Source organism: Rattus norvegicus, chromosome 9 (genome assembly GCF_021556685.1).
Source record: "Rattus norvegicus strain SHRSP/BbbUtx chromosome 9, alternate assembly SHRSP_T2T, whole genome shotgun sequence".
Classification (NCBI taxonomy): Eukaryota; Metazoa; Chordata; class Mammalia; order Rodentia; family Muridae; genus Rattus; species Rattus norvegicus.
This window is the reverse complement of record NC_141542.1, coordinates 109,281,800-109,295,461: the sequence shown is the minus strand read 5'-3', so window position 1 is coordinate 109,295,461 and position 13,662 is coordinate 109,281,800. Positions and strand designations below refer to the sequence as shown.

At 46.5% G+C, this 13,662-nt stretch overlaps 1 protein-coding gene and 1 non-coding gene across 4 annotated transcripts in view; both read right to left on the bottom strand.

Annotated features, from left to right (window-relative positions):
• Farp2 (FERM, ARH/RhoGEF and pleckstrin domain protein 2) overlaps nt 1-13,662 on the bottom strand; it is a 108,161-nt gene that overhangs the window by 2,154 nt on the left and 92,345 nt on the right. For all 3 annotated transcript variants that reach the window (XM_087566513.1, XM_087566512.1, NM_001108233.2), the window contains 7 exon segments: nt 11,184-11,421; nt 8,889-9,019; nt 8,208-8,276; nt 7,453-7,542; nt 2,027-2,109; nt 1,249-1,367; nt 717-874 (listed from right to left, as the gene is read on the bottom strand). In XM_087566513.1, coding sequence (XP_087422639.1) covers nt 717-874; nt 1,249-1,367; nt 2,027-2,109; nt 7,453-7,542; nt 8,208-8,276; nt 8,889-9,019; nt 11,184-11,421 — 888 coding nt within the window.
• LOC120094951 (5S ribosomal RNA) lies at nt 2,646-2,764 on the bottom strand. The gene has a single exon (XR_015630088.1). It is a non-coding gene; the product is annotated as a 5S ribosomal RNA (ribosomal RNA).

The following is a 13,662-nucleotide window of genomic DNA, read 5'->3' as shown; positions in this document are numbered from 1 at the left end:
GTTTTCTGACAAAAGACAGCATTCACAAACCTACAGGAGAGCAAGATGAGGGTGGTTATAAAACATTGAACCAAGTCTGGAAGGCCCTTTGAAGTTATGGGGGAAGACATTTAAATGTGGCAGTAGACAAGATGTCACCAGCCTCCTGTCTGCAGGGCCCACATCTAATATGTGCTGCCTAGCTTCCCAGGAGTTCTCTAGCTACTGTGATAGCCTCACTAGGGATTTGCTCTTCTGACTCCTACAATCATGAGCCTGGCCCAGGAGAGTAGGGATAGGGCAGAGGAGAATTTGGAGTTGGGGGTGCAGGGAGCAAGTCCAGGAATGAGTATGTAGAGGTGCTAGGCAGAACAGTGTGAGTTTCCATGAAGCCAAATGTATACAAGCACTAATCATTCTGTAAGTGGGGTAATCGTGAGCCCAGAATGGGAAGTTTGAGCAGACCAGGAAGAGCACTGTCCTGTGGGCCTTTTGGCAAATTCCAGCAGAGATGAACTGTTGCCTCTGCTTTGACTATCCTTACAAGATACCAAATAACATTTGGTGTGAAGCCCCTTTTCAAAGAAAGCTTAATAAGTAAGTGAGATGAGAACTGGTTTCTGTCGGTGGAGGAGGGGAGCAGGAGGAAGCTGTTTGACTGGTCCCCTCCCCAGGAGCCAGCATGCCAGGGATGGGGGAGGGTGGGTGGCTCACATGAATGCTCATGACAGCCATACCTCAACAGCTGCACTGTGGTCCGCTCTGGACACACTCGTGTTCCGATACCAGCACACATGCATTGTGGTATTGGCCCGGTGCTGACTGTTCCCCTCTAGGGAGCCCCGGGTTCCTCGACCATCTTCTGAATCTTCCAGAGAGACTTCATCAGAAGATCCTGAGGAAAGTTAGCAGATGGCACCACCCACTATGAGGCTCCTCTAGGATGTGGGAAATAGGCCCTTGGTACTCAATCAGAGGCCAGACAAGATCATGATGCTAGGCTAGCCCAAGAACTCTTCCACCTGGGTACGGCTGCCAGTTTTTCTTGTGTGGGAGGGAGATGGGGTCTGACAGTCTGGCCAAGGTCAGGAAAGCAATGTTTAGAAAAGCTTTCAGTGGGGTTGGGGATTTGGCTCAGTGGTAGAGTGCTTGCCTAGCAAGCGCAAGGCCCTGGGTTCGGTCCCCAGCTCCGAAAAAAAAAAAAAAATAGAAGAAAAGCTTTCAGAGCTACAGAGGGTATCTCCTGGGGTGTCTTGAGTCAAAACTCACTGGGGCTACGAGTATACACCGGGCCACCCAGCAGCACGGCGGGTGTGTCACCAGCGCTCTTGGCTGCCTGGATTGCTGCATTCAGGTCCTGCATCCACTTCTCCTTTTCTAGCCGAGTGCTGTGAAGGAGAAAGTTAAGTTAGCTGCCTCCTAGGGGAAGCTCTTCCTAGCCTGGAGCCCTGTCCTTTTATCAGTGGACAGGTCTGCTCCCTTCCCTGGGTCTTGAGGATAGTTGAAAACACGCCTTTTCCAGCCTGTTACTAGGGTGAGATAGGAGCTGGGGAAGCAGGGCAGGCATCAGTGTTGGAATTAGTGAGACCAAAAGTCTCAATCCAATCTCACAAGATTGGACTTGGTTCATGATTAAGGTGGCATTTCCTAGTGGAGGAAAACCAGATCAAATTTCACTGAGCAGGATTATACCTGAAGAATTCACTGGTCTGGAAAGGAGAAAGCCTCCATTGGTTCTTGTGCTGTGACCCCCAAGTTGGCTTTCACCATCATCCTAATCTTACCCTTGCCTGGAGGCTGGAGTGCTGCTGCTATTAAGAGACCAATTGTCATGAACTCTACAGGCATCTCAGAAACACCCTGGTTGGCTTTTGGAAAAACACCAATGTCAACAATCCTTCCCTGCCTACAAGGGGAAGATAGTCCTTTGCCTGCATAACCTGGAAACAGCTGAGTCCCGTGAGGGAGGTACAGTCAGAGGTTGGTATTGAAGTCCTCATCCCTGCAGCAGGACCTGCTCTGACTGAACCATGAAGAGGGCCCTTACCTGGCTGCCACCACGATTGTTTTCTGAGCTGCATAGATAGTGAAGCAATGAGGAACAGACCATTCGTTCTCACTGTCTTCTACCTGTAGGTGGGAGAAGAGGTAACATGCTGTAGACTACCTGAGGCATACAGAAATGACTACCAATAATACTAGGTGCAGCTGGCTTGGAAGGCTTGTACAGTCCAAGTCTGTATAACTACAGGGAGGGACAGGAGGTACACTTGTGTCCCTACATTATGGCAACTGCTGCCAAGTGACTGAGGTCTGGTCTAGAGACACTGAAATACTCACCGGTGGGTCCAGCACTATTAGCTGAAAATCAAGCAAAGAAGACGTTGAGCATTTCAGTACTAGGAGCTGGAAACATCACTCTGGGACTAAAATCTTTATCAGATGCAAAGGAAAGCCATTGCATACTGATCTCAACCAAACCATACTGATGTGATGGAACAATTCCAAGATAAAATATTACCAAATCAAACCTAAAACCATATACAGGAAGTGTCCTGCCACCAAGCAAGGTAGATTTAAAGATCCAAGGATTGAAACTAGAAAGCTTAGTAACAGAATTAATCCTATCTGAAGTCAGCAAAAGTGATCTTTTTTTTTTTTTTATAAGCCTACAGCACCCGGTATTCCCAGGCAGTCTCCCATCCAAATACTAACCAAGCCCGACCCTGCTTAGCTTCCGAGATCAGATGAGATAGGGCGCGTTCAGGGTGGTATGGCCGTAGACTTTTTTTAACAGATTGAGAACACCATTGCTGAAAGCCAACATTTTTTGACAGTTCATCTTTGTGACATAAGGAAACTGCTTTAATATGATCAAGCTCTTTTTGAGCTAAGAGCTAGCTACTCTTCTCTGAATAGTTTAGATAAGGAAGCATACCTAGCCCTTTGACTGCCAGTTACAGATGACCCCAAAGAATGGACAGTTCCCCATACAGAGTACACAGGACAAAAATCACTGAGTTCCTCCCTCAACAAAGATCTGACATCCTGCATGCCACTTGTTAGAATATGGTCTGTTAGTCTTCCCCCAAGTTAATATTTAAATTTCATGTGATTTCAGTTGAAATGCCAATGGTGATTTGAAATGCAATTTATCTAAATGACTCCAAAGTTTACTTGGAATACTTAAGTGCATTTTAAAAATGTGTATTATTATGTATATGGCATGTGTGTGCACATGCACAGTTATCCCCTTCCACTTTTACGTGGAATCCAGAAACACAACTTGAGTTGTCAAGCTTGCACATCAAATATTTTATGTACAGAGTTATCTTCCAGGCCCTGCAAAGGGAATTTTAAAAGGGATAAGGATGGCTAGGATGTAGTCCCCCATATAGTAGCTATCTCTAGTGTGAATGACACTGGGAGAGTGGAAGATTCTGCTATAAGCAAAGTATAAGATGAAGGCTGTCACATAACATGAAGGAGTCAACAGATAATTGGGAAATGACTATATGGAGGAAAAAGTTACATCCATAACTAATTATATTAACAAATTGTAGACATTTCTGAAAAATGAGAAACGGGGCTGAAGAGATGGCTCAGCAGTTAAGAATGCTTGCTGTTTCTTCAGAAGACCAAAGTTTGGTCCTAGCACCTACGTGGCCAGCTCACAATCATCTAACTCCAGCTTCAGGGTGTCCAAGGACCAGTACATATATGCATAAACCCACACATAGAAACATATAAAAAGTGCCATTAGAACTGTGTGTGGTGGCACATGCCTTTAATACCACCAGAGGCAGGTACTGGCTATGAGTTTGAGGCCAGCCTCCTTTACACAGCCCCAAGACAACTGGGGCTACATAGGAAGATGATGTCAGAATACCAAAATTGAAATAAAAGACAATACAATCTCATGTCTAGCCTAACAGGGCTAAACAAAGCCCTCAAAGAAAAGGTGGGAAGAACCAACCACAGCAATATGTTTAAGTCATTCCTTCAACAAATGGTTATGTCATACATCAGAGGATATTCTGTACGTCAGAGGCCATTCCAAAATAAGACAACTGTACAGGATGGAATTTTAAGTTCCACTAAATTATGAAGAAACTTAAAAAGGTAATTATTACTCGATAGGAAAAAAAAAAAAAGGATTCGTGACCTGGGTCTGAGACTTGGGTCTGAGCAGATGCAGATGGCTCAGTTCAGATTGTCAAGTCCCATGTAAAAAGCCAGCTGTAATGACAGACATCTGTAATCCCAGTACTAGGGAGACAGACAGGCTGACCCCTGGAGCCTACGTTGAACACTAGCTAAACTGGTGAGTTCTAGGTTCAGTAAGAGACTCTGTCCCCAAAAATAGGGTTGAAACAACTCCAAAGATAACTGCTGTTAAGTTAACCCCTGGCCTTCACATTCATGCGTACCATAGACACACACATTTAGAACTCACTGTGAGCAGCTGACTGGTGCTCCTGCTGGACAGTGATGAGCAAAAACATCCAAACAACATGTGCTTTGCACAGCGAGACCACTGTGAGAGTGGACTTGAAGAGGTTTGAGAGACGGAAGTCCAATAATGTGTTACACACTTTAGAAGACCATCCTTAGCCTAATGGAATGTTAGACAAAGTGCACAAGCTTCATGCTTGTCACCAGTCTCCTCTACTACACCAGAGAAATCAGAGACTGTCACAGTGCTCAGGATGAATTACTGAGGAAAAAAAACAGTATTGCTAACAAAGCAGCTTGTGGAAAGTCTTAACTGTCAAAGAAGTCATCATAGCTAAACCTGGAGTGCTGTAGTCAATTTTCAGGGCTTTTCTACAGGAATGTGTATTTTAAAAGTAAACCATCAATGGGGCTGTCTTCCAGGGGTGGCCCCTCTGTCTGTTTCAGGGTGAGCAGAGACCTACAGAGTCAGTAAGAAAAATAACCCTGAGATTCCACCTAATATCAGTCAGAATGGCTAAGATCAAAAACTCAGATGCTGGCGAGGATGTGGAGAAAGAGGAACAATCCTCCATTGTTGGTGGGATTGTAAGCTGGTACAACCACTCTAGAAATCAGTCTGGAGATTCCTCAGAAAATTGGCCATTGCACTTCCTGAGGACCCAAGTGTACCTTTTCTGGGCATATACCCAAAAGATGCTCCAACATACAACAAAGACACATGCTCCACTATGTTCATAGCAGCCTTAGTTATAATAGCTAGAAGCTGGAAAGAACTCAGATGTCCTTCGACAGAGGAATGGATATAGAAAATGTGGTACATCTACACAATGGAATATTACTCAGCTATCAAAAACAATGACTTTATGAAATTCATAGGCAAATGGATTGAATTAGAAAATATCATCCTGAGTGAGGTAACCCAATCACAGAAAAACATACATTGTATGCACTCATTGATTAGTGGATATTAGCCCAAAAGCTTGAATTACCCTAGATACAATCCACAGACCACATGAAGTTCAAGAAGGATGACCAAAGTGTGGATGCTTTACTCCTTAAAAGGGGGAACAAAAATATTTATAGGAAGGGATATGGGGGCAAAGTTTAGAGCAGAGACTGAGGGATGGCCAGAGTCTGCCCCACATGTGGCCAATATATATACAGCCACCAAAACTAGGTAAGATCAATGAAGCTAAGAAGGGCATGCTGATAGGATATAGATGTCACCTGAGAGACACAGCCAGAGCATGTCAAATACAGAGGCAAATACTATCAGTAAACCATTGAACTGAGAACAAGACCCCCGTTGGAGGAAATGGAGAAAGGATTGAAGGAGCTGAAGGGGCTTGCAACCCCTTAAAAACAACAATGCCAACCAACCAGAGCTCCCAGGGACTAAACCACTACCCAAAGACTATACATGGACTGACCCATGGCTCCAGCTGCACATGTAGCAGAGAATGGCCTTGTTGGGCGCCAATGGAAGGAGAAGCCCTTGGTTCTGCCAAGGGTGGACCCCCAGTGCAGGGGAATGTCAGGCAGGGGGAGCAGGAGGGAGGGTGGATGGGAAGGGGAACACCCTTATAGAAGAAGGGGAGGAGGATGGGATATATGGCTTATGTCCAGGAAACTGGGAAAGGGAATAACATTTGAAATGTAAATAAAAAACTCCAATAAAAGAAAAAAAGAGATGGAAAAGAAAAAAAAACATAAAACAAAGGGGAAAAAAAAGAAGAAAGGAACCTAGCATGTTGCTACCGCAGTAGATACCATCAACAAAGGGCAGTATGGGAGGAGAGGAGATGACCACTGCAGTGAGATGCCAGGAACCATGGAAACATACCTATGTTTCATTGCCCTTGCCTTGGATGTCTCCAGGACAAGTAAGTTTCAGGCAGGGTCCCAAGTTCTCCATGAAGGGAGGACAGCCTCTAGGATCTTTCCAACTCTCTGTGACTTTAAATGGGTTTTAATTTTGTATCCGGAATTTGGAATTTCTTTTATTTCATGTATATGGGTGTTGATCCTGCATGTATATCTGTGCATCACATGCATGTAGTACTGTGGAAACAAGAGGCGGTGTTGACCCTGCATGTATATCTGTGCATCACATGCATGTAGTACTGTAGAGACAAGAGGAGGTGTTGATCCTGCATGTAGATCTGCATCACATGCATGTAGTACTGTGGAGACAAGAGGAGGTGTTGACCCCTGGAATTAGAGTCACAGATGGTTGTTAGCTGCCATGTGTGTGCCGGGACTCAGATGCTGAGCCTTTGCGGCCCTTTTGTTTCTTACAGATTTATTTTTATTCATGTGTGTGTCTGTGTGTCTGTGTGTGGTTACCCATAGATGGCATTAAGTCCCTTGGTGCCTGAGTTACAGGCAGTTGTGAGCTGCCTGACATGGGTGCTAGGAACTGAACTCTGGAAGAGCAGTGAGCACTCCTAGACCACTGAGCCATTTCTACAGCCCTTAATCAGGGCTTCCCTTCACTCCCAAAGGCAAAGTTGAGAAACTAGATTATGTTAAGGTCCCATTATGTCTGGCTCTCCCATGTCAGACATCTTGTGGGTACATAGGCTCCCAGCAGCGCTGACTCAAGCATAGTCAGTCCAGTGACACAGGCCTTGTGTCGTCGTCCAGGGGGACAGTTGGTTTTGGATGAGATTTTAAACTACATGGCATAGGAAAGTAGCTGACTACAAAACTGATTCTGAGTTGAGGGGAAAGCAAGTGTGCTGTCAGGTGCTAACAGAGACCAGGGCTAGAGTCTAAAGGGTCCAGGCCAAGCCAGAAAGCTGCCCGTTGACTGAACATGGTGCAGTCTGGAGTTCAGGAAGAACAACAGCCTTGAGGAACTGAGGCAAACAGGAAGAGTCCAACAGATTTCCATAATATGTGGCCTGATCACCACTGAAAAACCCCACATACTTACCACTGTATGGGAGAGGTGGAGCAGAAGTCCAGCCCAGCACCTAAAGACAGACCTCAGGTAAGCCTGACGCCACTCACCAGCATGCCACGGAGTGGAAGGAAGCCACGAATCCGGAACTGACTGGCCCCTGTGACACTTTTGCTTGTATACAGCAACATATCTGAGAACTGGGGAGAGGGAAGCCTTTTAGATAAGTAAACTGTACAATCATGGGACAAAGTTTCAATGTAAATATAGTTAGTCTCTGATGAACTATAGACAACTGTTACATTTTTACCAGATCTATGCAAATTATTGGCGATTTCTAGGGAAAAAAGTCACTCCTTTGATCCTTTTTTGACCAGATGTATGTAGTAGCCACATGAGCCAGCAGAATCAGGGGGCCAGCCACCAGTCCCTCTAGTCTGGCCTAGCTAGTAGGAGCAGCCAGGAGCTCTGACTGGCGCAGTCAGCTCCTTGCTGCATGGATCAGGTCTGGGGCACTTAGAAAGTCTGGGAAGATGAGGACACATGGTTAGGTCCTCTATTCCCATGTTCCTAGGCTAGCATTGAGACCCCCTGGCTGCCACTGGGCCACCAGCATATTTCTACAAGCCATCTTTATGTTGGCTCTGCTTGTCCTCCCAGAATGTGGGACAGGACCAAATGTGCCAGGCCAGGCAAGGCAGCTGTTTTCTGTCCCTCGAGTCCCCATGTGACTATGAGCTGCCACCTGAGATGAAGTTTCTTAGGCTTGAGGTAGTAGTCAGGGGGACAACTGTCCTGACAGAACTATGCCCACTGATTCCTCCCCAGATTGGAGATGCAGTGTGGGGTACAGTGGGAAACATACCAGAAAAAACATCCTCTGTTGCAGGCCCTTCTTGGTGAGCTTGTGAAGGCAGCCCTCACGGATGAACTCCTGAAAGATAATTAGGGTTCCCATGAGCAAGAGTGCAGCAGTCCTGTGCTAGCTGGGCCAACGGTCATGGTGGGAACAGCAACCTGTAGCTTGTGTGCTCAATGTACATGTTATTCTGTATGTGTGTGGAGGTCAGAAGACATCCATCAGGTTTGCTTTCTCCTGCCACTTTGTGGGATCTGAGGAATAAACTAGACCCACGCCTCTCCCTGTTGAGCCATCTTGCCAGTCCCTCTGGGTTCTTTTCTTTTTTTTTTAAAGATTTATTCATTTATTATATATAAGTGCACTGTTGCTGTCTTCAGACACCAGAAGAGGGCACCGGATCCCTCATTACAGATGGTTGTGAGCCACCATGTGATTGCTGGGAATTGAACTCAGGACCTCTGGAAGAGCAGTCAGAGCTCTTAACCACTGAGCCATCTCTCCAGCCCCCCTTGTGAGTTTCTTTTTCCGGTGATGAAAATGTACCTAGTTAATGATGACTACATAACTTGGTGAGTTCACTAAGAACCACGATTGTATACTGTAGAAAGGTAAGCTTTAGGCTACATTAATAAAATTCAATTAAAGACAACAGGCATAAACTCTTCCCCACGTATGGCCACTTACCCTTCCAGGAGCGATGAGGTTTTCTACACCAACCAGGTCTCGCTGCAGCTCTGTCAGCTTCTGTAGGTTTTCCAGCCGGGTAAGGCTCTGCTGGAGCTCAGTGGTCACTTCTGTGATGGCCTTCAGTGCCTCTGTGTAGACAAGGCCCTCACCCTCAGTTTAGACACCTGAACAGGACCGGACTCCCACCCCCCTGCCTTGTGAAGGAGCTAGTATTCTACAGGGTGGCTTTAACTGGAGGTACTTCAGAGACCTGACAGGGCCTTGGCCCAGCGCATTCAGCATTCACAAAATGTTGAGTGCAGTCCCCTGCAGACACCAAGTAGCCTTAGCTTTGTTGAGCTGAGTGGTCCGCCAGCCGACACAGGCTGGTGAGAGGAGAGCAGGCTCTGTACAGAACGCAAAGCACTAGTAGTTCTTTTGCTGCTTTATTTTTTGGTGTGTGTGTGTGTGTGTGTGTGTGTGTGTGTGTGTGTGTGTGTGTGTGTATGTTGTTTCTTGAGATGGGGTTTCTGTGTGTAGCCCTGGCTATTCTGGAACTTGCTTTGTAGACAAGCAAAACCAGAGATCCTCATGCCTAAGCCTCCCAAGTGCTGGGATTAAAAGCGTGCCCCACCAGGCTCGGTTAGCACTATTAGTTCTTTAAGGAGATCAGATCGTTATGTCTTAAATATTTGAAGAAATTAACTTCTTTCTTGTAAGAGATGCTCACCTATAGTTGAAGCAAATATAGGAAGTCAATAAACCAGAAGGAGACTTACTAAGATAAACACAGAATCAGACGTGAGCCTGGAGTAGGGTTATGCTGGCTGCAGACTGCTGTCTACCTAGTCCTGTCTCTGCACGGCCCACAGCTCAGTGACCCAACTCCCTGCTGGGACCACTCACAGGGACCTCTCTCCTTTCTGAAAAGAAGTTTTATTTTCAAGAGAGAGAGAGAGAGAGAGAGAGAGAGAGAGAGAGAGAGAGAGAGAGAGAGAGAGAGAGAGAGAGAGAGTGTGTGTGTGTGTGTGTGTGTGTGTGTGTGTGTGTGTGTATGTGTGAGGTGTGAGTGTTGTGATTATGGGCAAATCTGAATGCAGAAACTTTTGAGTGTAGACAAGGGGTAGACAAGGGGACCGGATCCTCTGCAGCCGGGGTTAAAGGAGATCATGAGCCACCTGAACATGGATGCTGGGAGCCAAACTTGCGTCCTCTCCAAGGGAAAGTGCTCTTAACCACCGAGTCATCTCTCTAGCTCCCTGTTCCCCCTTATCAGGACCCTCTCTCTAGCTGACTACAGTGCCTCTCAGTTGTGATCTCCCCTCCAGCAGCAGCAGCTTGACAAGGTCTCCAGGCTGGGCTAAGACCCACCTATTGTCAGCCCCACCCTGACAGGGTTCATGGTGTCCAGATCAGCAGTGTCCCCACAGGTTGCCTTTGGCTTTCAGAGACAAAAGCAGATTAAGAGGGGGACACTCAGCAGCAGCATCCTCAACAAATCATAAACATATTCTTTACAATGATATATGCCCCACACTGAACACATCAGGGAGAGCTGGGTGGTACTGTCAGTCTGAAGAGGAGCCTCATGCATTCCAGTCTGCAGATTCTGAGCATTTGCTTTGCCCTGGTTCTGCCACTGCTAGCCTGGGGGAGGGGGTTGGGAGCCCTACAGGGGACCTGGATTTAGTTTTCACACTCACATGTCAACTCACAACTGCCTGCAACTCCAGCTTCAGGGATCCCAGTGACCCTGCGGCCTCAACTTCCTAAGTAGCTAGGATTACAATTATATGTTTAATGGCAATTTCAATGACTTGTAGACAGAAACCTCCTGTAGCAAATTTATGCTGTAACTAAAAATTCTTTTTGAAGATGAACAAGATTTAGACTTTATTCTTTTTGCCCCTTTAACAAACAAAAAATGCTAGTTTATATATGTCAGAAACTTCCAGTCGGCCACTTGGCCAAAATGTTTGGTATGTTTTAGAGCAAGGCTTCTTTAAAACCCAGGTCATTCCAGGGAACTCCTCGTCCCCCAGTGCCCTCATGGCAGCTGTGAGTGGTCCTGACAGCAGGACACACCCCAAGTAGGTATCAAAGCTTGAGGAAGACTCTGCCTGGGGAACAGAAGCACAGGTCCTGGAGGAGTACAGCCTGGTACCCGGTTGCTGCAGCAGCAGAGAAGAGGAAAGACCTATGGGCAGTTCTGACCACTGGGGTTGAGCCAGTGTAGTTTATACCTCCCGCCCCTGCTTTATCGCTCCTTAGCCCTCAGTGTGCGCAAGGCCCAGTGTGCGCACACTCACTCACCGTGGCAGTCAGTGTAGTCCTCGTGCTCAGGTGAGTAGTGAGTACACAGCCGGTTTAGCAGCAGACGGTAGTGCACGAGCCTCTGGACGGGCTTCAGCAGGAACGTGTTGAGAGGCAGGTAGCAAACCTTCTGGAGCTCAAACTCTTTGTAGACCGCCTCCAGCCTTTTACAGTGTTTTGTGGCCTTTTCCAGTTCTGTTAGGACCTCATCGTGTCTTTGGAAGTAGCTAGTAAATTCCTATTGAGGCAGGAGGATAATGTTTAGGTGAAGAGACGGTAGTAGGGTAGGTAGTAGGGTAGGTGGGACATCAACGTGTCTGCCTTCACGTGGTAGCTGGGAATGCTGACAGGGCCTAACCTGGATGCATAGTGTGGCATGTACAAGCCAGAGCACTGTTTCCACAGGACCCCAGCTTTCCCTGTCTTAGACTTCACCCCAGTGTGCGCCACATTCCATTTCCAGGGGCTAGCAGCCCGACCGCTGGTTCACCAGAACCATTGCTGACTGATCTCGTATGATGGGAGACCATGAGCCTTTCCTGCATTTAATGGATAAAGAATGAACCCCAGAGGCTGGGGAGCTAGAGCTCACTTGAGGGACACACTGAGCATTGGCAAGAACTACCCCGCTTTGGTCTCTGTCCATGCTTAATGTTGACTTGGTCATTGGGGAGGGGGAAGAACCATGTTTTGGGAAATTCTGTCCTGAGAAGACTATTCTGAGGGGATCCCTGTGTTGGCTCTGAGAATTCCATCCTGGATAAAGCCTGATTTGAAGGTGATGCCATGCTGACAACGTGTTCTGAGGATCTCTGCTCTAAGAAGAATGTTGCTATGAGGCTGACTGCTCTGATGGGAGCCCTGTTTAGAGGATTCTGTCCCAAGGATAAGTATGTTAGAACAAGATATTCTGAGGGACACTGGTGGGTAAGCTGTCTAAAAAAATGTTTTAGGAAAATGATACTCTAAGAAGAACCTGTTCTGGAAGAAAAACCCTGTTTTAAGAAATTATATTGAGAGTTGGGGAGATGGCTCAGTGGTTAAGAGCACTGACTGCTCTTCCAGAGGTCCTGAGTTCAATCCCCAGCAACCACATGGTGGCCCATAGCCATCTGTGGTAGGATTTGATGCCCTTTCCTGGTGTGTGTGAAGAAAGCAATGGTGTACCCACATACATAAAATAAATAAATAGATCTTTACAAAAAAGAAACTGTATTGAAAGAAACACTGCTCTGGGGAAAGGTTTTCTGAACCTGCTGTGAAGACCCCACTGAGAGAAATGTGAACAGGAAATGCTCTTCTGAGCTCATTTCTGAGGGACGATGATCTGGAGGAGGAAGAGGCAATCATACTGAAGGAATGCTGTTCTGAGGAGACTCCTTTCTTGGGAAAAGCCTTACATCTCCTTCCTCCCTTAAAAAAATACACAAGGTGTCATGTAGCTCAGGCTGACCTCATTGTGTAGCTCAGGATAGCCCTGAATATGTTTTTGAGATAGGGGTTTCCTCTACACAGCCCTGGCTCTGGAGGGACTAAGAGTATCCATCACCAGCTGGGTGGTAGTGGCACATGCCTTAATCCCAGCAGAGGAAGGCAAATTTCTGTGAGTTTGAGGCCAGCCTGGTCTATACAGAGAGTTCCAGGACAGTCAAGGACACATAGAGAACCCTGTCTCCCCTCCCCCAACATACACAAAAATGTGTACACCACCATGCCCTCTGAGAAGAGGGCACCAGATAGATCTGGGGTTACACACTGTGGGTTTTGGGAACCCAACCCAGGTCCTCTGTAAGCACTGCAAGTGCTCTAACTAACCACTGAGATGTCTCTCTAGTGTGGGAATGTTGTTTTGGAAACATTGCACTAAGGGGGACCATAACTCTGAGGACACATGTGTAGGGATCTGCCCTTCTACAAGAGCACTACTCTGTGGATATATGTTTTGAGGTGGGAAGACTGCTCTAGGGATATATGACTTTGGGGAAAGTATTCTGAAGGGAAACCTTCTAAGGAGTGCTGGTTTGAAGAGAAAGCTGTTGTAAAAGGCAGGCTATACTGAGCAAGTCCCTCCTGAAGCCACATTCTTACAGGCCCTGCTCTGAGAAGAGCTACTCTTAAGGAAATTCTCTTTTTTCGTTTCTTTTTTCTGAGGCCTTTATTTTAAGCTCATCTGTCTTAGGTGAAGTCTAGTCCTGGGATCTGATGTTCTGAGTGGAACCTTGTTCCACTCTGAGATCCTGCTCTGAGAAGGCCTTTGTTAATGAGGAGATACTCTTGTGAGTTGTAGTCTCCTAGGGGAACCATGTTCTGAGGAGCCTGCTCTGAAGGAAATCCCTTCCAGGAAAACCCTGAGATGGACTGTGTTATTGGGAGACTGTTTTGAAGAATACCAATTTGAGGAGAACACCACTGGAAAAAATACTGCTATTAAATGTAGAGTCTTGTTCAGGGGACAATGTAAAAGAATTTTACTCTCCAG